The following is a 22,544-nucleotide window of genomic DNA, read 5'->3' on the forward strand; positions in this document are numbered from 1 at the left end:
ATTCTGAAGATGACTTTCAAGATATGGCACATTATCATTCAGAAATAGCCCAATACTACACCCAACAACAATATCAGGTCCGCATTACCATAATACATGTGAAGAATCATAGTCCAGAAGACAATGTCCTTAATACTCATAAAAACATTTTTATTGTGTAAGCAGAATACAAGGTATATTTATATCTCCTTTTGTTCCAAATTGGATTTAAAACTGAAATCTACTAACATATTTTATAAATGGATTAAAAATGATAGTGGAAACAAAATAAGTCAATGAAAAAACATCTAATTATCCTTAATATCTCATTTCAAAAGCACTATAGCTAGCTGTGTTTTCAATTTATCCTACACTATATTCAAATGTCACATGTAACCAATAACTTTTAAAAGGTTACTGGCTCATTTATTCATTCCACAATAACTCCTGAACACTAGCCACGTACCTGTAACTGCTACATGCTGTTTCTCAACCAGTAAATGATACTATTCAGTTGCAAGTTTTGTCAAACTTCTGCATCAAATTATACATATATATACATACATGTGAAATTTTAATGTTCTACTTACTTGTTTCAAAATGTGTTTCTTTGCCTATGACTAAGAGAACAAATTTTGTAAGGTCTGTTTACCTATCAACGTGTAAATCTCACTTTCAAAATTTCACAACCAAATATTTTTCATCATTATTGCATACACCTGCCATCACCTACAGAAGAAAAAAAAGAGGTCTTTGTATACTCTATAAAAAAATACCAGTTTTAGGTGTCAATGTTATTTTATCCAGCTTCCTAAGAGCTGTTACAAATGAAAAAATAAGATTAAATAACTCCTACAGTTCTGAACAATGGCACCAAAGAAAGAGTACAATTACTTTTCCAACTCAGGCCTTAGTTAATGTATGAAAACTAAAGGATACTAGTTAGTCTTCCAGTTTAACCACAAACATGTCAGGTTTGTTTGGAGTTCTGTTGAATTTGTAAAAGATGTATAACAGTTAGTAACAGCTTAACAGTTTTAGAATAAAGCCGACATTTGTGAGTAGCCCCAAATCTTAGCTGAAAATTGGCTGAACTATACAGGTGTGACCTAGAGAGGTTGGATTTAATGAAACGTCCACAGGTTGAAGTGTCAAAAGAATTGGGGATTGGCCCAAGTCTATCAATAACTAATTGTGAGTCCCTGAAAAATCATTTAACTGTCCAAGACTTTGGTTTCTGATCCATGGAACTGGCTCACGTGACCTCTAAGGCCCCTTCAGCTCTCACATTCTATAATTCCAATTCCAATTCTGGCATGTTTAGCAATTGAAGGTAGACCCTCCATCCATTCACTGAGCAGAAGAAACCCTCCAGTCTTCTGATTGGGGTCCATGTATTCTTATACTAGGTTAAATGGCAAGAGCATGTCAAAATAAGAATCAGAACACAAGGATTTATCATCCTTTGTGAACCACATTCTTATCCACAATGCTCAGCAACAGGCTTCGAGTGCTAAACATTTTGATGCAATCATGACAATGCAGTTCACCAAACAAGGCCAAGCTCAGTGGTTTCCAGGAAACCGAAAAGGGAAAGAATGTAGAAAGAAATAGTAGAGACTTCAAATGATGAAAAAAATGAATTAAGTTCAAACAGAGAATCAAAAAGAGAGAAGAGAATCAATAAAGACCTAAAAAGTACGGTCAGTGCATTTAGAATGAATGGAACCGTGGAAAGCTTTTCCCACCAATACTAACAAAACATCTTTGAGAATATTTTATCATTAAAGGAGTCAATGAGATAGATCATATTGACGATTCTTTCTTGGAAAATGCAAAAACTAAAATTGAATTCTTTTGATTTGTGAAAGCTAGAATTATTATGCAACTTCATTAATGGCATTTTTACGTAATCCTAGAAGTTAAAGATGTTATTTGTTTTTTTAAAAATCCCCTTAGTTTTATTATCGCAATGGAATACTCAATACCTCAGAAAAATTAGACCAAACGTGAATTATTATTTCTTTACATTACCCAAAAAGTTCCATTACACTAAAGGATTAAAATGTGTATAAATAAAACAAGGAAATAATAGAATTGCCTCAATTATGACTCCCCTTTCTTTAGGAATAATGGAATTTTAATAAAAAGTAGAAAAATAAAGCTAAGCTATTAATACATATTCTACTTCCCTTCAGGTTGTTGTCAGTATATATACATAAATACATTACATACTTATAGTCGATACTTAGAATCTGTCTAGAATTTTTATTTTTATGTTTTGTATCACTCATTCCCAATTAAAAGTCCTTTCTTGACAAAATTCATATACTTGTCACTTTTATTATCCCATCATAGTATTAAATGGGTTAAGACGCTATAAATGCTTTGACATTCTATTTGAGAGCATTTAAGTTGTTTCTTGTTTGGTTTGGTTTGGTTTTGCTTGGGTGTTATTTCTTTGGAAATATTCCTAAAATATTCTTTGGAATTAAGCAGGTCAAAAATATAAAAAGCGTAAGGGCTGTTGCTATAACATTGACCCGTTGCTTCCCAGAGGGAAAGATAACCAATTTAAAGAGCTACCAGTAATGTTCACATATCACTGTCCACACCTCTCCTCCTAGCATATAATTATATCACATTTATCATTGTTTTTGCTGGTCTGGTAAATGTACAGAATGCCTAAACGTTGCCTGAATATGAATTTTAATCACTGGTCTGGTGAAGCTGAACGTTATTCCTTGTGACCCACTCTATTTTTCTAAATGCATAAACACCACTTATTGAGAGACAATAAGTAGCAATCTTTTGTATGCATCAATGCATTTCATATTTTTAAACATTAATTCTGTTTACAAATGCAATACATGTAGATTACTGAAAGTAAGAAGATAAAGAAAAGTATGAGAAATAATATAAATATCACCCATAATCCCAACACACTTTTCCCTTTAAATAGAGTATGTTATAAAAAGTGAATTTCCTTTTTCACCTCCCCATCCATCCTATCCCCACTAAAAGTAAGCACTCTTAAGCATTTGGTACATATTTTTATCCTTGGTACAGGAATTTTCTATGACTTTTTTTGTTTATAAAAATGGTATAATACTGATAATTGTCTTATGCAAAAGGCACTTTTTCCTTAATATGATATCACAGACATCTTTCCAAGTTACACAGATCTACCTCATTCTTTTGATGGCAGTATGGGATTCTATTATGGTATATATGTTATGAAACCAGGTCAAAGAAGGGCAAAGGGGTCCCAGCTGCTATCTGGGGTATACATATCACATTTGTTCTTTTTTTAATTTTAGTTATGGCCTCATACGTACCACCAATTCCCTTGCCTCTTTGATCTTCCACTGCAATCACCCAACCTCTTCTCATCCCTGCCTCAACTCACAACCCATTTTCTCCATTTTTGGTGGACTGCTGAGGGCCGTCAGAGAAGACTCCAAGTCTTACTGGCTGGCACCATTTTATAGCAGGGGTTTCCAGCCTCAGCTGGGCAGTCTTCATTGTTTACCACGGTTTCTTTCTCACCCTCACAAGGTCTATTCCCGTCCTTTCCTACCCTGCTTCAAGGCCCTATCCCCACTCTACCTCTCATTCTGATCATATGGCTTGACCTCTAATTTACAGAGTAAATAGAGAACATTCAGGCATGACCTCTCTCACCTTCTCTTCATCTCTGAACCTGCCCTTCTAGGCCATCCTTCCTTTCTTTCATCCTGAGTCAGGAAAAGGGCATCTTGATTCTTCTCCAAGGCTTATCCCTCTGTCTTCAATTTCATCCTCTATACTATACCCTTCCCCTTCCTTATCATAGAAACAAGCTTATGTAAATGCCATATTAATAATGTTAATAACAACAATAACAATTTAAGTGCAATTTACATAGCACTTAAAATGTGTCAGACCCTGTTCAAAACACTTTATGTATGTTAACTAATTTAATCTTCATATCAGCCTGTGAGGTAGGTATTAATTACAACTCTCCCCATTTTTCAGATCTAGGAACTGAAGCACAGAGAGGTCAGGAGACCTGCCCAAGGTCACACAGAGAGTAAGTACAGAGTTGAGATTCAAACCCAAGCAGTTTGGCTCTTAACCACTATGTCCCACGTATAGAAGCTTACATAACGGAACTATAACCCAGGGAGGTAATAAAAAGCAGAGTGGGGTTAGAAGACTGAGTGGGCAGAGAAGCCTATAGAGCACCAAAACAAGGGAAAGTGACTCTCAGAGCTAGATGGGATTAGAGATACCAGAGGGTACTGTATGGCAAACGATGGAGAGGGTATTTGTGGGGTTTGTTGCCAACTCTATGAATATGGCTACTTCCATTTTCTCCTAATTCTATTATCTCAAATTATCTCCACACAAGTAGTTAGCCTGACAGATCATGGTCAAAGCCAATACTCCTAACCCCATGGGAACCAACTAGGTGAGAGGTGAACGGCTCAGCACAAATCCTCCCCCAACATGTGAAAAACAGCTCAAAGCACAGCACCTTCACATGCTCACCATACACAAGCTGCCTACTTGTGCTGGAGAAACTGACCTACCATCCAGCCACTTTTTTTTTATTATTGGAGTATAGCTGATTTACAATGTTGTGTTAGTTTCAGGTGTACAACAAAATGATTCATATATATATATATATATATTCTTTTTCATATTCTTTTCCATTATAGCTTATTACAAGATACTGAATATAGTTCCCTGCGCTATATAGTAGGTCCTTGTTGTTTATCTATTTTATATATAGTAGTGTGTATACATTAATCCCAAACTTCCTAATTTATACCTCCCTCCCCCCTCCCTTTCCCCATAGTTTGTTTTCTCTGTCTGTGAGGCTAGTTCTGTTTTGTAAATAAGTTCCTTCATATCATTTTTTAGATTCCACATGTAAGTAATATCATATGATATTTGTCTTTCTCTGTCTGACTTACTTCAGACTACTTCTTAATTACTAATATTACAAATTAATATTAACTAATATTACTTCTGACTAATACTTATTTAGGATGATAATCTCTAGGTCCATCCATACTGCTCCAAATGGCATTATTTCATTCTTTTTCACAGCTGAGTAATATTCCATTGTATATATGTACTGCATCTTCTTTACCTATTTATCTGTTGATGGACATTTAAGCTGCTTCCATGTCTTGGCTATTGTAAATAGTGCGCTATGAACATTGGGGTGCGTGTATCTTTTCAAATTAGAGTTTTCATCTTTTCCAGACATGTGTCCAGGAATGGGATCTAATACTTAAAACCCTCCCTACAGCTACCTAGCAAGTGTCACTCCAGCCTAATTTGAAATCCTTACCCCTGAAAGATCACTCCCACTGAGATCATTCTAACTTTCTTCCTTAGTATTTAGCAGAAATCTGTTGCTTTGTGGCTTCCCAATCACCATGCTTTTTTCCCTATACTATAAAGAATAAAAATAATACTTCAAATGTTAGTCCTTCAGATCTCTTCGGGAAGTTTTCATGAGTGATTTTTCTACCAAACCATCCATCCCCTCCTTCCCCACAACACACACACACACACACACACACACACACACACACTTACACACACACTCTCACACATACACACGTGCATGTCCTTTCTTCACCAGGCTGAATAAACACACTCAGCCTCCTCAACAACCCTTCACATGAGCTGGTTTTCATACCTTCCTTATCCTTGTCCCTCTACTATCCAAGTACGATCAGCTTTGCTCACCTCTTCCTTCATGTGTAGCACAGCAGCTACATTATAGTTCTGACTCATTCTGAGTGAATCCAAAAGATTTGTTTCACATATGCTGCTTCTAGTAGCCATTACTCATTCTGCCTCTACTTATGCAGCTGGTGCTCAGGCCCCTGGCATGCCCACTGAATTTCATAGTATATTTTGAGCCTCACCCGCATTTCAGTGTGCCTACTTCCCCTAGCTCCTGAAAGCAAGATCCACTGACACCAATACCACCACCACCTCCAGATTAAATCAAATCCCACTTCTTCCACCAATCTTGACCAATGCAAATGTGCATCCACAGCCTCAGGCTACCATCCGAAACATAGGATTAAGTCACTTTTCCAGCCTTTACTCACAAATCAATCCTGGGATCCAGGTGGCTCCAGGAGCACCCCACAGGGCTCCTGCATTGCCCCTTAGCTCACTCTTTCCTCCTTCTATCCCTAAGAGTAGTTGTATTTAGATTTGATCTTTAATCACCAATTCAATGGCCACAGATTACTTCTTTCACCCAAATCATTGATCTGGAAACAATGCTCCATTGCAATAGGGAGAAGAAGACAAAATTAGCCATTTCTAGAAGCTATATCATTCAGAAAACATAGTCTTTGGTCTGTAGGCAACAGGCTAACTTTTCTATATATATAAAAGACAATGTCATATTCTCCTGAAAAGTGTTACTAAATTTCCAAAAGTAATTTTCAACAGAAGATTTAAACCAATTAATACTAAATATTTAGGAAGCACACAAACTGAGCCTTAGATACTATAAGTAACACCATCTCTCACCAAAAATAAGTACGCCAAGAATCACAAGCAAAAGGACAGAGGTCATCTAGCCTTACTCCCTTGATTTCAAAGTTATAAAACTAAGTGTCTAAGAGACTGAGTGACTTATTCAAGGTAACAGAGCAGGCTACTGACATCATTGAAACAAAGACTGGGGTCTCCAGTTTTCCCATCCACAAAGTACCTAGAATTCTATGAGGTACAAAGGGCTTTACAGAGTTTGAAGCAGACACAGGATCGTCCCTCAAAAGTACACACACAGTACACAGTCTATTCCATAGGCCATTATGAAACAATAAGCAATTAAAACATAAAGACAATACAGATCATTACTCATGGGCCTGTATCTACCAGATACCAGGTTCTGAAAGTGCTGACACACAAAAATGTGGAATTATCATTTATACAAGGGATTCCAAACACTTTCCAATGAATATTACTGGTTATAACAAATTTACCACACTTTAACGAAAAGACAATATTAATCAGAAAAGAAAAGCCAGTAAGTACCAGAAAGGCAGTATAGCATGGCTGTTAAAAGCGAATCATTTAACCCCTATCTCTTCCTCTCACTAGCTGTACAACCCTGAGGAAGTTACTCAGCCTCTCTGTGTCTCCATCTCCTCACCCATAAAATGAGGATAGTAGTGTCTACCTCACAGAGTGGTTGTAAAAATCAGGTACGTCAATAAATCGTAAACTATTTGCAACAGTGCCTGGCACATAGTAGATACATAATAATTGTTCTCTACTTTTTTTTTTTTTTGCTCTTCTGTATTTATATTATTCTTTTCCACTTAGACAACAACCAACTCTTGATATTTATCATATCTCTTTAAGTCTAGCCAACCATCATATGACACTGGAATAAAATGTAAGATTTTCTAAAGGACCCAGCTTTCGAGTCAAGAATTAAATAATTTATACAGACATGGTAGAAAAGAATGGATACATGTCCAAGGCATAGGACAAATGACCAGAAATGAGGAGAAGTGAATTATGGAGAATGACCGGCTTTGCCTACCTGGGATTGGTAGGGCTGGGATGAAAAGTGCCAACAGTTTTCAAAACCAGTCAAACCACAAACATTGTATTTACCACATCAAGTTTTCAATGCCTCACCAACCACCCCACAACTACTGGCCAAGGGCAAAGAACCCCTATGCACTTCCTAACCATTCCTACTTCTTCCCCATATCATCACACTCAAGGAGAAAAAAAAAAAAAAAACGCTGAGAAAATAAGAATAGAGGTCTCCCTGAAATATAATTCCATCAAATTTCCCATGAAAAGTAAGCAAAAATGAATGATAAAGAGAAGCACAATGCATTTATTCCCTCTAGATCTGTTGCCTGACTCTCATTAGGTAGATCTAGATACCCTTTAGGCCCGAGTCAGTGCTGTTGTCCATGGCTGGCAAGTGGGAAGAGAAATTCGGCTGGACGTGACCATGAGGGGTGAAGAACCTCAGTCAGGAATGATGGGCACTCGTAGAAAGCTCTGAGGAGACCAGAATTTAATCAAAAGTACTTACCTGATGCTAACTCTCATGGGGCAGCATACAAAACGCAATAATGAGAGAAGAGAGTGACCAGGTTATAAGCAGCTGGACAGGAGGTGACAATGCTGAGAGAAGGGTGATACAAGTAGGGACAAGAAAGAAAAGATTTTCAAAGAGTCATAAGGAACAGTTTTAAGATATGCCCACAAATCAGAAGTACTGGTTAAAACGTCACGAGGCCTGAAGATCACGCAAGAGAACAGGATTTAGTAGGAGACAGAAAGTAGGGACTGCGATTATGATGAGACCAGCCCAAGGAGAGAGGATGTGGGTAGAATCACAAGGTCAGCCTCATCATGTTTAATTTTAGGTAAACACCAAAATTAAATATGTAGCCAAAATTTAGAAACATTCTCTGGGTAGCTGGAAAATCATAATATTATAGAGCATTTCTAATAGGTTCAGAATATCAACCAGCTCACAATTTAGTTGATTTGAGAGTTTTCTCTCATCAACAATAATACGTCTTTAAATGGCAAGCAATTAAAACATGAAATAGGCTCAAGATGGATTTAGAATGTATTAATATTGAGTAATAATATATTATGAATTATGAACCAAAAATGGGAGTATTTAAGCTTTAAGACCAACATATAAAGATGATTTTATAGAGAATAACTACCAAATTTCTCCACACAAACAAAGAATATATATCTTTCAGACACAGAATATTAGGCATATGGATGATTATTCTGACTTCAGATCACCTTTCACAGGTTTATTATGTCATATAAATTAATTATAATACTACTTTAAGTTCTAAGAGTTCTACTTTTAGCCTTTATTCAAATCCTTACTGGCAAATACCCACGTTAGCTTTCTTGCCTGATGCAACACATAAAAACAGTCATAAATCAGTCAAAGAAAATTGGAACATTTTTAACACAATCACTGGTTACTTTAAATTAAAAAAAGATTTACCACATTTTCCTTCATCTTTCTTAGCTTTTCATCTATCTCTCTCAACCGATTCTGCTGATCCCGTTGCTCTTTGGTATTCTGAAGTACCTTTTCTCCTGGAGTTATTTCTGTATTTCTATCATCACCATTAAGGTCAGGTTCCTAAATAAAAAAAAAAAATTTCATGCACAGGCTGAAACTATACCATCACACATTGTTCCAGAGCAACTGAGCCCTGAATGCTGGCTTTGCTTCTCAAACAATATTTCTTCCCTTCAATATTTATAATTCACTAAACTCTTCCTACCTGAGGGAGAAAAGGTCCAACTATACTAAACAACTAAGGAAATAAACTCAATCACCTGGAAAGCAGGAAGTTAGAGTGAAAAGAGCAGCGGCTGGGAAGCAGGGACCTCGGCTCTGATCCCTGCTCTGTACTTATCAGCTTGGAATCTTGGGCAAATCAGTTTTTCTGGACTTCAAGTTCATCATACATAAATAAAATAAAATAAAATAAAAACATGCCCATCTATGTTATGAGAGGCAGCTATGTAACAGTGAAAAGAAAACTGAGCTTGGTAAAGTCAGGAGTTTTGAACCCTGTCTCTACCTGGTTCCTGACTGAGATGGCCTTAGGGGAATCAATGAACCTCTCTGAACTTCAGTTTCATCAGCAAAATGATAATAATAATATCTAGCCCAAAAGTCATCACAGTACATCGCAGGCATGCAGCAAATCTTTTTTTTTTTTTTTTTCTTTTTTTGCGGTACACAGGTCTCTCACTGTTGTGGCCTCTCCCGTTGCGGAGCACAGGCTCCGGACGCACAGGCTTAGCGGCCATGGCTCATGCGCCCAGCCGCTCCGCGGCATGTGAGATCTTCCCAGACCAGGGCACGAACCCCTGTCCCCTGCATCGGCAGGCGGACTCTCAACCACTGCGCCACCAGGGAAGCCCTGCAGCAAATCTTAGTACCTAACAAATATGAGGGACTTCCCTGGTGGCGCAGTGGTTGAGAATCCGCCTGCCGATGCAGGGGACACAGGTTCGAGCCCTGGTCCTGGAAGGTCCCACATGCCGTGGAGCAACTAAGCCCGCGTGCCACAACTACTGAGCCTGCGCTCTAGAGCCTGCAAGCCGCAACTACTGAGCCCACGTGCCACAACTACTGAAGCCCGCACGCCTAGAGCTCATGCTCCACAACAAGAGAAGCCACCGCAATGAGAAGCCCGCGCACCACAACGAAGAGTAGCCCCCATTCGCTGGAACTAGAGAAAGCCTGCGTGCAGCAATGGAGACCCAACGCAGCCAAATTAATTAATTAATTTTAAAAAAATGAGCTGAATATGTCCTTGGAAAAGAATAAGCACTATATAAGGAAAGCATCTCATTATTATCAGCAATATTTGAATTGACAGAACCATATCCTCCCAAAGTTAGTATTGTTTCTAGGTGATTTAAATGGGTATTTCTTGACAGTAAGCTGGCCCTCTAACTATAACTAAACTTCCTACATTTCCTCCACAGATTTCCTACTCTGTTGCTATGAGGTAACTGGTATAAATGACATTTTTAAAGTTGCTTAAGCAGAATCCTCCCACATTCTCATTCCTTACATAGAGTTGATCAAGAATAGGCACCGTTTCACTTTTAATACATCTTTAATCAAGGCCCTTCTCTCTTTCTCACTGCTTCTTCACTTCAACTAGTAGTTTTCAAACTCCAGTGGGCTTCAGTCTCACATACAGAGTCTGTGAAAATATTCAAAGGCCCAGCCTCCACCCTGGAGACTCTGACTCAATAGGTAAGGAGTGAGGACTGACCACCTGAAGCACAACTGCTCGAAAATTTGACAACTATCAACTTAAAGTTCATATGTTGGAATTTAAGTTCTCACCCCTTCCCAGCCCTTCAGGCTCATCTCCCATTACCTAGGTCTCTGACCCAAAGCTTCGGCAATATTCACCACTGCTAGTTCTCCACCCTCTATGCCTCCTCCTTCCAACTCCTCATAGAGACTCCTACTCTTTTTGAGCTCAGCACAAACACGTTTTCACTATAAAATATTCCCTGACATACCCAGGAAGGGCAATTATTCTGCAGTCATGCCACAAGTTCTCTCACTGCACTTACCACACTGTCACGGCCCAGACATGGACCCAGACTGGTCCCACTCTGTATCCCAACACCAACTACAATCCTGAAGCTGGATAAGCGCTGGCCAACAGACTGTAATTTTGGTTCTCAGCAATCACACCAATGAAATTCATTTTGTATAAAATTCTACTGAGGAGACCATTAAAAGAGTATCTCAATTTCAAGAAGTGACTCTTTTACATCTTATTTTCCCCAAAAGGGGACTCACTTCTGTAGCCCTCAATCTCTAGAAGCAACCAGAGGGTGAATTATGATCAGCAATATCTTGAAGAAGGAAACCTAATGTTAGGGAGGAGTTTGGAATAGATGGTATCAAGGTCTCCTTGCAGCTCTAAGCATCCAGTATTTTATGGCCCACTTTGAAGTAGGATACACACTGTCTCAGTCTGTTTGAGCTGCTATTACAGAATACCACAGACTGGGTGGCTTATAAACAACAGACATGTATTTCTGACAGTTCTGAAGGCTTGGAAGTCCAAGATCAAGGCTCAGGCTGATTCTGTATCTAGTGAAGGCCTGCTTCCTAAATGGCCATCTTCTGGCTCTGTCCTCACATAATAAAAAGGACAAAGAAGCTCTCTGGGTCTCTTTTATAAGGGCACTTAACACATTTATGAGGGATCCATCCCCATGACCAAATTACTCCCAAAGGCCTCCCCTCCAAACACAATCACACTGGGGATTAAATTCCAACATATGGATTTGGTAAGCACACATTCTGTCTATGGAATATAGTGACCTGAAAAACACTCAAATTGTATTTCATTTTTAAATAGAAATCTTTTTTTTTTAAAAGGACATTTTAAATAATCTACAACTATGGTCTTTGAAATCATTGGCTAGGCACAAAAAAGAAAAACAGGAAGAAAAAATGTGTAAACCAGACTTCATCAATATTTTTTAATTTTACTTATCCAAAGCCACCACTAAGAAAATAGAAAAGCCACAGACAGAGAGAAGAATATAGCACACAAATCTGACACAGGACTCGTAACCAGTATATACAAGGAACTCACACAGTTCACTAAGTTCACATAGTTCACTTAGTTCACTAAGAATCAATAATATTTAAAAATCCAGTTCTAAAATGACTTGAACAGATATTTTATAAAAGAAGATAATATAAGTGATAAATAAGCACATGAAAAAGTCCTCAACATCATTAAGTCATCAGGGAAATGCAAATTAAAATCCCAATGAGGTATCACTAGCCACTAGAATGACCCACATGAAAATGTTTGTTAAAACTAAACGTTGGAGAAGTACAGAAAAAGCAAACTCTCACACGTTGTTGGTGTCAGTATACAATGGCACAACCACTTTGGAAAACTGTTTGACAGTTTCTCAAAAAGTTAAATGTTTGTTCATGTAGCTCAGTATCAAAAAAAACAAACAACCCAATCCAAAAATGGGCAGAAGACCTAAACAGACATTTCTCCAAAGAAGATATACAGATGGCCAACAAACACATGAAAGGATGCTCAACATCACTAATCATTAGAGAAATGCAAATCAAAACCACAATGAGGTATCACCTCACACCAGTCAGAATGGCCATTGTCAAAAAATCTACAGACAATAAATGCTGGAGAGGGTGTGGAGAAAAGGGAACCCTCTTGCACTATTGGTGGGAATGTAACTTGATACAGCCACTATAGAGAACAGTATGGAAGTTCTTTAAAAATCTAAAACTAGAACTACCATACGACCCAGTGATCCCACTACTGGGCATATACCCAGAGAAAACCATAACTCAAAAAGAGTCATGTACCACAATGTCCATTGCAGCTCTATTTACAATAGCCAGGACATGGAAGCAACCTAGGTGTCCACTGACAGATGAATGGATAAAGAAGATGTGGCACATACATGCAATGGAATATTACTCAGCCATAAAAAAGAAACGAAATTGAGTTATTTGTAGTGAGGTGGATGGACCTAGAGTCTGTCATACAGAGTGAAGTAAGTCAGAAAGAGAAAAACAAATACCATATGCTAACACATATATATGGAATCTAAAAAAAAAAAAATGGTTCTGAAGAACCTAGGGGCAGGACAGAAATAAAGACGCAGACATAGAGAATGGACTTGAGGACACGGGGAGTGGGAAGGGTAAGCTGGGACGAAGTAAGGGAGTGGCATGGCCATATATACACTACCAAATGTAAATTAGATAGCTAGTGGGAAGTAGCCGCATAGCACAGGGAGATCAGCTCTGTGCTTTGTGACCACCTAGCGGGTGGGCTAAGGAGGGTGGGAAGAGACGCAAGAGGGAGGGGATATGGGGATATATGTATACAGAGAGCTGATTCACTTTGTTATACAGCAGAAACTAACATAACATGGTAAAGCAATTATACTCCAATAAAGATGCTAAAAAAAAAACAAAAAACACCAGCCAAAGCCTTCATGTTCCTGGGTGTCAATGTTTCCTATTTATTTCATTTTCTTAGTCTTAATAAAAAGAAATAAAAATGAAAAAAAAAAAAGTTAAACGCTTGTCTATCCTATGACTCAAAAGTTCCACTCCTGTGAATCTATCCAAGAGAAATGAAAATGTATGACTCAAACTTTGTATACGAATGTTCAGAACAGCTTCATGCACAGAGCCAAATGCCCACCGAGACAAGAATGAGAAACTGTCATGAACATCTGATGTAAGCTGGGACAATTACTCTTTCTCCTTGACCTCTGTCTTGTGGTTAGGTTTAGTCAATGAGAGGGGAGGAGTGTTAGGAGATTGGAGTGCAGGAAGAAGAAGAGTTTGGGGTATCTTCCCCTTCCCCTCACTGCTTTGGCATTATGGTTTGGGCAGCAATGTATCCCTGAGGTACCCATTAAGGGGAGTTTTCTTAGATTCAACTGAATATTCATTTTCAGAGGCAAACAGAGGCCACACTTGGAGCCAGTCTACTCAGAAGAATGTAAGACAGGAAACACAGCAGAGCAGTGTCAGGTATCCCTCTTCAATAGGAGTTTTTGCTGCAGTCCATGTCATAACTGTATAGGTACAAGGGGCCAAGGAAGCTACCCTGGAAGATTATTCTACCACAGCTCTAGCTCTCCCTAAGCTCCAAAACACTTTTTCTTCTCCCTACCCACTGTTGCTAGTCCTAAGTGTCCTAACATCTCTTACTGGCTCCTTTAAATCTGTAAATAGTTCCTTCACCTCATTATCTTCAAAATCCAAGTTGGGTGTTTTTTCTGTTCCTTGCCCAGAACTCTAACTGGTATACTGTGTATGTAGGCGTGTATGTGTATGCACCTGTAGAGAAATAGACCGGAAGGAAATTTAACCTGATGGTAAAAACCTTGATGTTTTATCTTATTTTTCTTAGATGTTTTTGTATTTCCTGAATTTCTACAGTAAACATGTAATGATTTCATAAGCATAAAAAGTCATTCCTTATTTTTAAGAAAACAAAAAATTATTCTACCAAGGCTATTTTCATTCTGCTCTGACAATGTGACTCTCTGTACCCAAAAGATACTGGCCTAAAGGTGAGATTTTAGCCCCAGTTCTGCTGGTATAAGCAGCTGAGTACTTTTGAGCAAGTCACTTTTTCTTTCTGGGTCTCAATTTCTGCTAAGAAAGTTTCTTTCAACTCTGAAAGCTTATGAGTCTGCAATTCTCCACAATTAAATCCAAGGATATATAACGTCTTTCCTCAGTCTCAGTCTCTGATAGCATAACCATATAGTACAAATATTTGAAGGACAGCATGTGATGAAAACAGAGGCCAAGAGGGAGCAAGAAAAGGCAATCACTGGTTCTGGCAAAGGTTGCTCATTGGTACATTCAAGAAGCTCCGTGGGGCCAGGAGAGGTTCTATTGTCACATCAAAGTGCCAATCAGTACCATCTGTTTTCCTGATCAGCAGAAGAAGCTTGATTTCCTCTGGTAGAAAGTTTGAGCAGATTCTCTGACCATCCATATTGTTTATATATTTCTGAGTCATACAGAAATGCTTTTATTCAGTTAAAGTAAAATTCAGTTCCGTAAAAGCTCTCCATGATATGCACAGAATATCTAAGGAGCGACAAGAAGAGAAGAGACCCTGAGGTCAAGAGGTATTTGTTGATTTGACTAATTGATTGCCAAGGGATTCTAAGTTCATCCTTAAAAAAATATTGGTGGTGTTGACTGAGCCAACAGGTGTCTTTGAAGCTAAGTAAACTCATTTCTAAAAGCCAAATACAGAGGAAATTACTCATGCCTCCATAAGTTATCTGATATGAAAATAAGGCATGAGTTAAGGGCCAGAAAAACACAAACCTGCCTAAATGAAGCCAGCGTGCCCTGTGTTTTCAAGCTAATGGTATACTTTTCCATAGGCTACTGCTATTTCCTGGTATCAGATGGATCATTTGCCTGGCAGTACTAAAAGTAAAGAAAAAAATCTTTCAGCCAGATTGTTTTTATCATTTTGAAATACTTCCATGAAATGAAAGAAACCTTGACTACACAGGAGGTTTAACACAGAAAAACCAAGAAATATAAACAAAAACTGCAAAGTAATCTGTAAAACATAGGTGGCAAGAAGAATTCCCCAGATTTAGTTGGGAACGTTTGCCAGGTTAGCATCAGAGGCAAGGACGTCTGAAGTAACTTCCTGTCTATTCCTCAATTCAGAAATCCATGCTTTTGTGGCCTACTTCTATAGTTTTTTGAAATGAACAGATGGTCAATAAGATTCTGTGCTTGTGACTAGCATACATAAAAGATTCCTCAGTTCCTGCCCTTGACCAGCATAGTAAGTAATGTGAGGTCAAGTGAACAGCATGGCTGTTACTGGAACTCTACAAATCCCTGAACTCAGTAGTAAAACATCTTTCAAGATTACATGTCTAACCATGTTTTATATTTCCTCAAGTTTAGCTAACGTTGAAACAAGAGACCAAAACACAGTTAATTGTTGGTCGGTATTCTCTTGGCAAGAAAAGAGATAAATACACCTACAATTTTCCTCAAATGTTTGTTAATTTTTGTTGGTCTTACCAAATCGTATATAACTAAATCAATATTTTAAGAACAAGAAAATACATCAAGTGAGAAGGACTTTTATAGTCAATTAAACTAGTTGACTTAACAAAGAAATGCCTCATGACAATAAGAGCCATTTCTGAAGACTCTCTCCCAACCAGGAAAACAACATCTAATGATGAACTGGAATTCTAGATTTAGTAAGACTGATTGCATGAGATGAATAAATTACACTTCTTCATAAGAGCCAAACTGAATAGAATTTATTATTGAATCCAGTTGCTAAGGATTTACGAAACTTAGTGCTTACATAACTCCTATATCTTGGATATTTCTGGCGAAAGCTGGAATCTAACACAGCTGCAAATAAGAAATACGGTAACTAAATTATAGAACATCACTCAATTTTATGGTGGGATTTACAATACGTGGAAAGAACTACCTGATTTGTTGGAGGGTTAGGGGATGGATACAGAAAGGTATACACAGTTAAACCACAGATCCTAAGAAAAAAATTGCTTCAATTAGTTCTCTTTCGCTAAGATGAAATGAAAATAAAAAGCAGATGTAAAACTGCAACCACATGACATTACTCACATTACAGCAATAGCAGTAACATGCCATTCTTTCTTCTGAATGTGACCACATGCTTTGTTTTACGCTAAAGAAATCAGATATATAGAAGCCAAATGCTGCTTTTAAAACATCGCTATGAAGTTAAGAGCGAGGGCACCTCATGAGAACATTGTAATCAGCAAGCTCCTAAGGAAAAGATTTCTTACCTGCCGCTTTCACAACCAATACTTCCTTAATCTGAGTCACCTCTCTGGAGTCCCTCAAATTATTCTGACTCAGGTACGTTTATCATCCCAGGCTTACCGTGCCTACTAGTTTATCATCTTAGAGTTGCCACAGTCAGGTAAGTCAGAAAGCCTGAATGTTTCGACTTGTTTGGGAAACTATTTTCTTGACCAAAATTTTAAAACTTCCAAAGGAATTTTTAAAATATCACTCCTTCATTATATAGTCTTTCCTTTCTCTGTGCTTCCCCAGCATATGTTTTCTGTACTTCTCATAAAATCAGTTCCCATATTGTGGTACTTCGGGTTTCCTTGTATGGTCGGTCACGGCACAACCTGGTCTATGTTTACATCCTATCCTCCAGGATCCTATGAGCTGCTTTCAGGTCAGAGGTGAAGCCACATATTAATCTGGATACTCAACATCAACCACCACACCATCTCTTGTGAAATAAGCAGGAATTCAAAGATATTTTGATGACCTGTGCAGGGGCTGGGCAAGTTACATAAATGCATGAAGTAGGCCCATGTATTGCAGGCAATGCAGTATGGCGTGAAGGATGGCATAGCAAGCTGGAGAATTTGTGCTCCATTGAAAGCAGCAGTTGCTACTTAGCTCAGTCCTGTAGTTTGCCAAGCAAGGCTTCAAGCCTAATTTGCCAGATGTTCTAACTTTTCAAGAGAAACTAGAAATTTGGATTTTTATATAAGTTCACCCAATTTTTAAATGTTTGCTAAAAAAAAAATTGTAAACCCTAAGTGGTCTAAAGGAACCCTACCTGTGAACCCAATTTGCCCTGCAGACCACCAGTTTTCAACCTCATGCTGTGTGATGGCAGCCTTCTCAGGGCCTTTGAGCCCCTCTGCCTCACTCACTGGTTTCTCTTCCTCCTCCTATCTCGCACTTGTAGAAATGAACTTTCTTGATATTCCTTCTGGATGTGCTTTCTCTCTCTCTGAACCAGCACAGCACTGTGCTCATAGCCTTCTACTGTTCTTACCTATAACGTCTTGTACTACAGTTGTCTATGTGCATTCTGTGTCTCTCATAATGAAATAAGTTCCTTAAGTCACTTATTATAATAACGTCTTGGGTTGAGTTTTGAGTCAGATACCATGCTAAGTACTCTATACATATTAACTCATCTACACTTTAAAAGAACACTAAAAAAAAAAAAGCTAAAAAAAAAAAAAAGAACACTGAAGAATAATATTATCATTACTGTTTTACAGATGCGGCAACTGGGGTTTAGAGTGCTTCTAATTAATGCCCAAGTCCTCAGAGCCAATAAGTGGAAGGGTCAGAACCTGAAGTGAGGTTGTCTGACTCCACAGTTCTATATGTGCCTGACTCGTCGTTATTTACTTTTTAAACATCTTTATTGGAGAATAATTGTTTTACAATGGTGTGTTAGTTTCTGCTTTATAACAGAAACTATACGTATACGTATATCCCCATATATGTATCAGCTATACGTATACGTATATCCCCATACTCCTCGCTCTTGCGGCTCCCTCCGACCTTCCCTATCCCACCCCTCTAGGTGGTCACAAAGCACCAAGCTGATCTCCCTGTGCTATGCAGCAGCTTCCCACTACCTATCTATTTTACATTTGGTAGTGTATATATGGCCATGTCACTCTCTCACTTCGTCCCAGCTTACCCTTCCCACTCCCCGTGTCCTTTATTCCTGTCCTGCCCCTAGGTTCTTCAGAACCTTCTTTCTCTTTTCGTAGATTCCATACATATGAGTTAGCATACGGTATTTGTTTCTCTCTTTCTGACTTACCTCACTCTGTATGACAGTCTCTAGGTCCATCCACCTCACTACAAATAACTCAATTTTGTTTCTTTTTATGGCTCAGTAATATTCCATTGCATATATGTGCCACATCTTCTTTATCCATTCATCTGTTGATGGACACTTAGGTTGCTACCATGTCCTGGCTATTGTAAATAGAGCTGCAATGAACATTGTGGTACATGACTCTGTTTGAATTATGGTTTTCTCCAGGTATATGCCCTGTAGTGGGATTGCTGGGTCATATGGTAGTTCTAGTTTTAGTTTTCTAAGGAACCTCCATACTGTTCTCCATAGTGGCTGTATCAATTTATATTACCACCAACAGTGCAAGAGGGTTCCATTTTCTCCACACCCTCTCCAGCATTTATTGTTTGTAGATTTTTAGATGATGATCATTCTCACTGGTGTGAGGTGATACCTCATTGTAGTTTTGATTTGTATTTCTCTAATGATTAGTGATGTTGAGCATCCTTTCATGTGTTTGTTAGCAATCTGTATATCTTCTCTGGAGAAATGTCTATTTAGGTCTTCTGCCCGTTTTTGGATTGGGTTGTTTGTTTCTTTGATATTGAGCTGCATGAGCTGCTTGTAAATTTTGGAGATTAATCCTTTGTCAGTTGCTTCATTTGCAAATATTTTCTCCCATTCTGAGGGTTGTCTTATTGCCCTGTTTATGGTTTCCTTTGCTGTGCAAAAGATTTTAAGTTTCATTAGGTTTCATTTGTTTATTTTTGTTTTTATTTCCATTTCTCTAGGAGGTGGGTCAAAAAGGATCTTCCTGTGATTTATGTCATAGAGTGGTCTGCCTATGTTTTCCTCTAAGAGTTTGATAGTGTCTGGTCTTACATTTAGGTCCTTCAACCATTTCGAGGTTATTTTTGTGTATGCGGTTAGGGAGTGTTCTAATTTCATTCTTTTACATGTAGCTGTCCAGTTTTCCCAGCACCACTTATTGAAGAGGCTGTCTTTTCTCCATTGTATATTCTTGCCTCCTTTATCAAAGATTAGGTGACCATATGTGCGTGGATTTATCTCTGGGCTTTCTATCCTGTTCCATTGATCTATATTTCTGTTTTTGTGCCAGTACCATAATGTCTTGATTACTGTAGCTTTGTAGTATAGTCTGAAGTCCGGGAGCTTGATTCCTCCAGCTCCGTTTTTCTTTCTCAAGATTGCTTTGGCTAATCGGGATCTTTTGTGTTTCCATACAACTTGTGAAAATTTTTGTTCTAGTTCTGTGAAAAATGCCATTGGGAGTTTGATAGGGATTGCATTGAATCTATAGATTGCTTTGGGTAGTCATTTTCACAATGTTGATTCTTCCAATCCAAGAGCACTGTATATCTCTCCATCTGTTTGTATCATCTTTAATTTCTTTCATCAGTGTCTTATAGTTTTCTGCATACAGGTCTTTTGTCTTCTTAGGTAGGTTTATTCCTTGGCATTTTATTCTTTTCGTTGAAGTGATAAATGGGAGTGTTTCCTTAATCTCTCTTTCAAATTTTTCATCATTAGTGTATAGGAATGCAAGAGATTTCTGTGCATTAATTTTGTATCCTGCTACTTTACCAAATTCATTGATTAGCTCTAGTAGCTTTCTGGTAGCATCTTTACGATTCTCTATGTATATCATGTCATCTGCAGATAGTGACAGTTTTACTTCCTCTTTTCCAATTTGGATTGCTTTTATTTCTTTTCCTTCTCTGATTGCTGTGGCTAAAACTTCCAAAGCTATGTTGAATAACAGTGGCAAGAGTGGGCAACATTGTCTTGTTCCTGATCTTAGAAGAAATGGTTTCAGTTTTTCACCATTGAGAATGATGCTGGCTGTGGGTTTGCCATATATGGCCTATATTATGTTGAGGTAGGTTCCCTCTATGCCTACTTTCTGGGGAGTTTTTATCATAAATTGGTGTTGAATTTTGTCGAAAGCCTTTTCTGTATCTATTGAGATGATCATATGGTTTTTCTCCTTCAATTTGTTAATATGGTGTATCACACTGATTGATTTGCATATATTTAAGAATCCTTGCATCCCTGGGATAAATCCCACTTGATCATGGTGTATGATCCTTTTAATGTGCTCTTGGATTCTGTTTGCTAATATTTTGTTGAGGATTTTTGCATCTATGTTCATCAGTGATATTGGCCTGTAGTTTTCTTTCTTTGTGACATCTTTGTCTGGTTTTGGTATCAGGGTGATGGTGGACTCATAGAATGAGTTTGGGAGTGTTCCTCCCTCTGCTACATTTTGAAAGAGTTTGAGAAAGATAGGTGTTAGCTCTTCTCTAAATGTTTGATAGAATTTGCCTGTGAAGCCACTGACTCGTTTTTAAATGACCTACAATTCCCTGCATGCAATGAGCACTTGATTAATATTTGTGGAATTGATTGCTGAAGAACAGAAATTTATATTTTATTTAAAAGACATTCTTTCTAAGGGAGCATGGAGAAAAGCTACTGGTGAGTTAATGGTTTGCAGAAAGGTTAAAAATAAAAATAACATGACTATGCATTATGAATATTTGTGGTTCAGCAGTAGACTGGAGGCCATTTGTCAACTGAATAGATATGCAGGGTTTATCCGAGATACTTTCAGTGTATTATTCAAAAAGAATTCCAATCCAAAAATAATATCGGGGGATAGCTTCAAGATAGCGGAGGAGTAAGACATGGAGATCACCTTCCTCCCAAAAAATACACCAAAAATACATCTACATGTGGAACAGCTCCTACAGAACACCTACTGAATGCTGGCAGAAGACCTCAGACTTGCCAAAAGACAAGAAACTCCCCAGGTACCTGGGTAGGGCACAAGAAAAAAGAAAAAACAGAGACAAAAGGATAGGGACGGGACCTGCACCTCCGGGAAGGAGCTGTTAAGGAGGAAAAGTTTTCACACACTAGGAAGCTCCTTCACTGGCAGAGACGGGGGGGTGGCAGGGGGGGAAGCCTCGGAGCCATGGAAGAGAGCGCAGCAACAGGGGTGCAGAGGGTGAAGTGGAGAGATTCCCACACAAAGGATCACTGCTGACCAGCACTCACCAGCCTGAGAGGCTTGTCTGCTCACCTGCTGGGGAGGATGGGGGCTGGGAGCTGAGGGTTGGGCTTCGGAGGTCAGACCCCAGGGAGAGGACTGGGGTTGGCTGCATGAACACAGCCTGAAGGGGGCTAGCGCACAACAGCTAGCCGAGAGGGAGTCCAGGAAAATGTCTGGAACTGCCTAAGAGGCAAGAGAACATTGTTTCAGGGTGCACTAGGAGAGGGGATTCAGAGCACCGCCTAAACAAGCTCAAGAAAGCAGCATGAGCCATGGCTATCAGCCAGGACACCAGAGACGGGCATGAGATGCTAAGGCTGCTGCTGCAGCCACCAAGAAACCTGTGTGCAAGCACAGGTCACTATGCACACCTCCCCCTCCGGGGAGCCTGTGCAGCCTGCCACTGCCAGAGTCCCGTGATCCAGGGACAACTTCCCCAGGAAAACACATGGTACGCCTCAGGCTGTTGCACTGTCACGCTGGCCTCTGCTGCCACAGGCTCACCCCGCATTTGATACCCCTCCCTCCCCCACTCCCCCACCCCCTGCCCCACCTGAGTGAGTCACAGCCCCCTAATCAGCTGCTACTTTAACCCTGTCCTGTCTGGGCAGGGTACAGATGCCCTCAGGCGACATACAGGCCCCTCAGGCGGGGCCAAATCCAAAGCTGAATCCCAGGAGCTGGGCGAACAAAGAAGAGAAAGGGAAATCTCTCCCAGCAGCCTCGGGAGCAGCAGATTAAATCTCCACAATCAAATTGATGTAGCC

General features: G+C 39.0%; 1 protein-coding gene across 1 annotated transcript in view; it reads right to left on the minus strand.

Annotated features, from left to right (window-relative positions):
• Positions 1-22,544, minus strand: part of FSIP1 (fibrous sheath interacting protein 1) — a 206,644-nt gene that overhangs the window by 121,575 nt on the left and 62,525 nt on the right. The window contains exon 10 of the mRNA XM_033851438.2: positions 9,014-9,154. Coding sequence (XP_033707329.2) covers positions 9,014-9,154 — 141 coding nt within the window. The remainder of the gene's footprint in view (positions 1-9,013; positions 9,155-22,544) is intronic.

Source organism: Tursiops truncatus, chromosome 2, assembly GCF_011762595.2.
Source record: "Tursiops truncatus isolate mTurTru1 chromosome 2, mTurTru1.mat.Y, whole genome shotgun sequence".
In the NCBI taxonomy this organism is placed as follows: Eukaryota; Metazoa; Chordata; class Mammalia; order Artiodactyla; family Delphinidae; genus Tursiops; species Tursiops truncatus.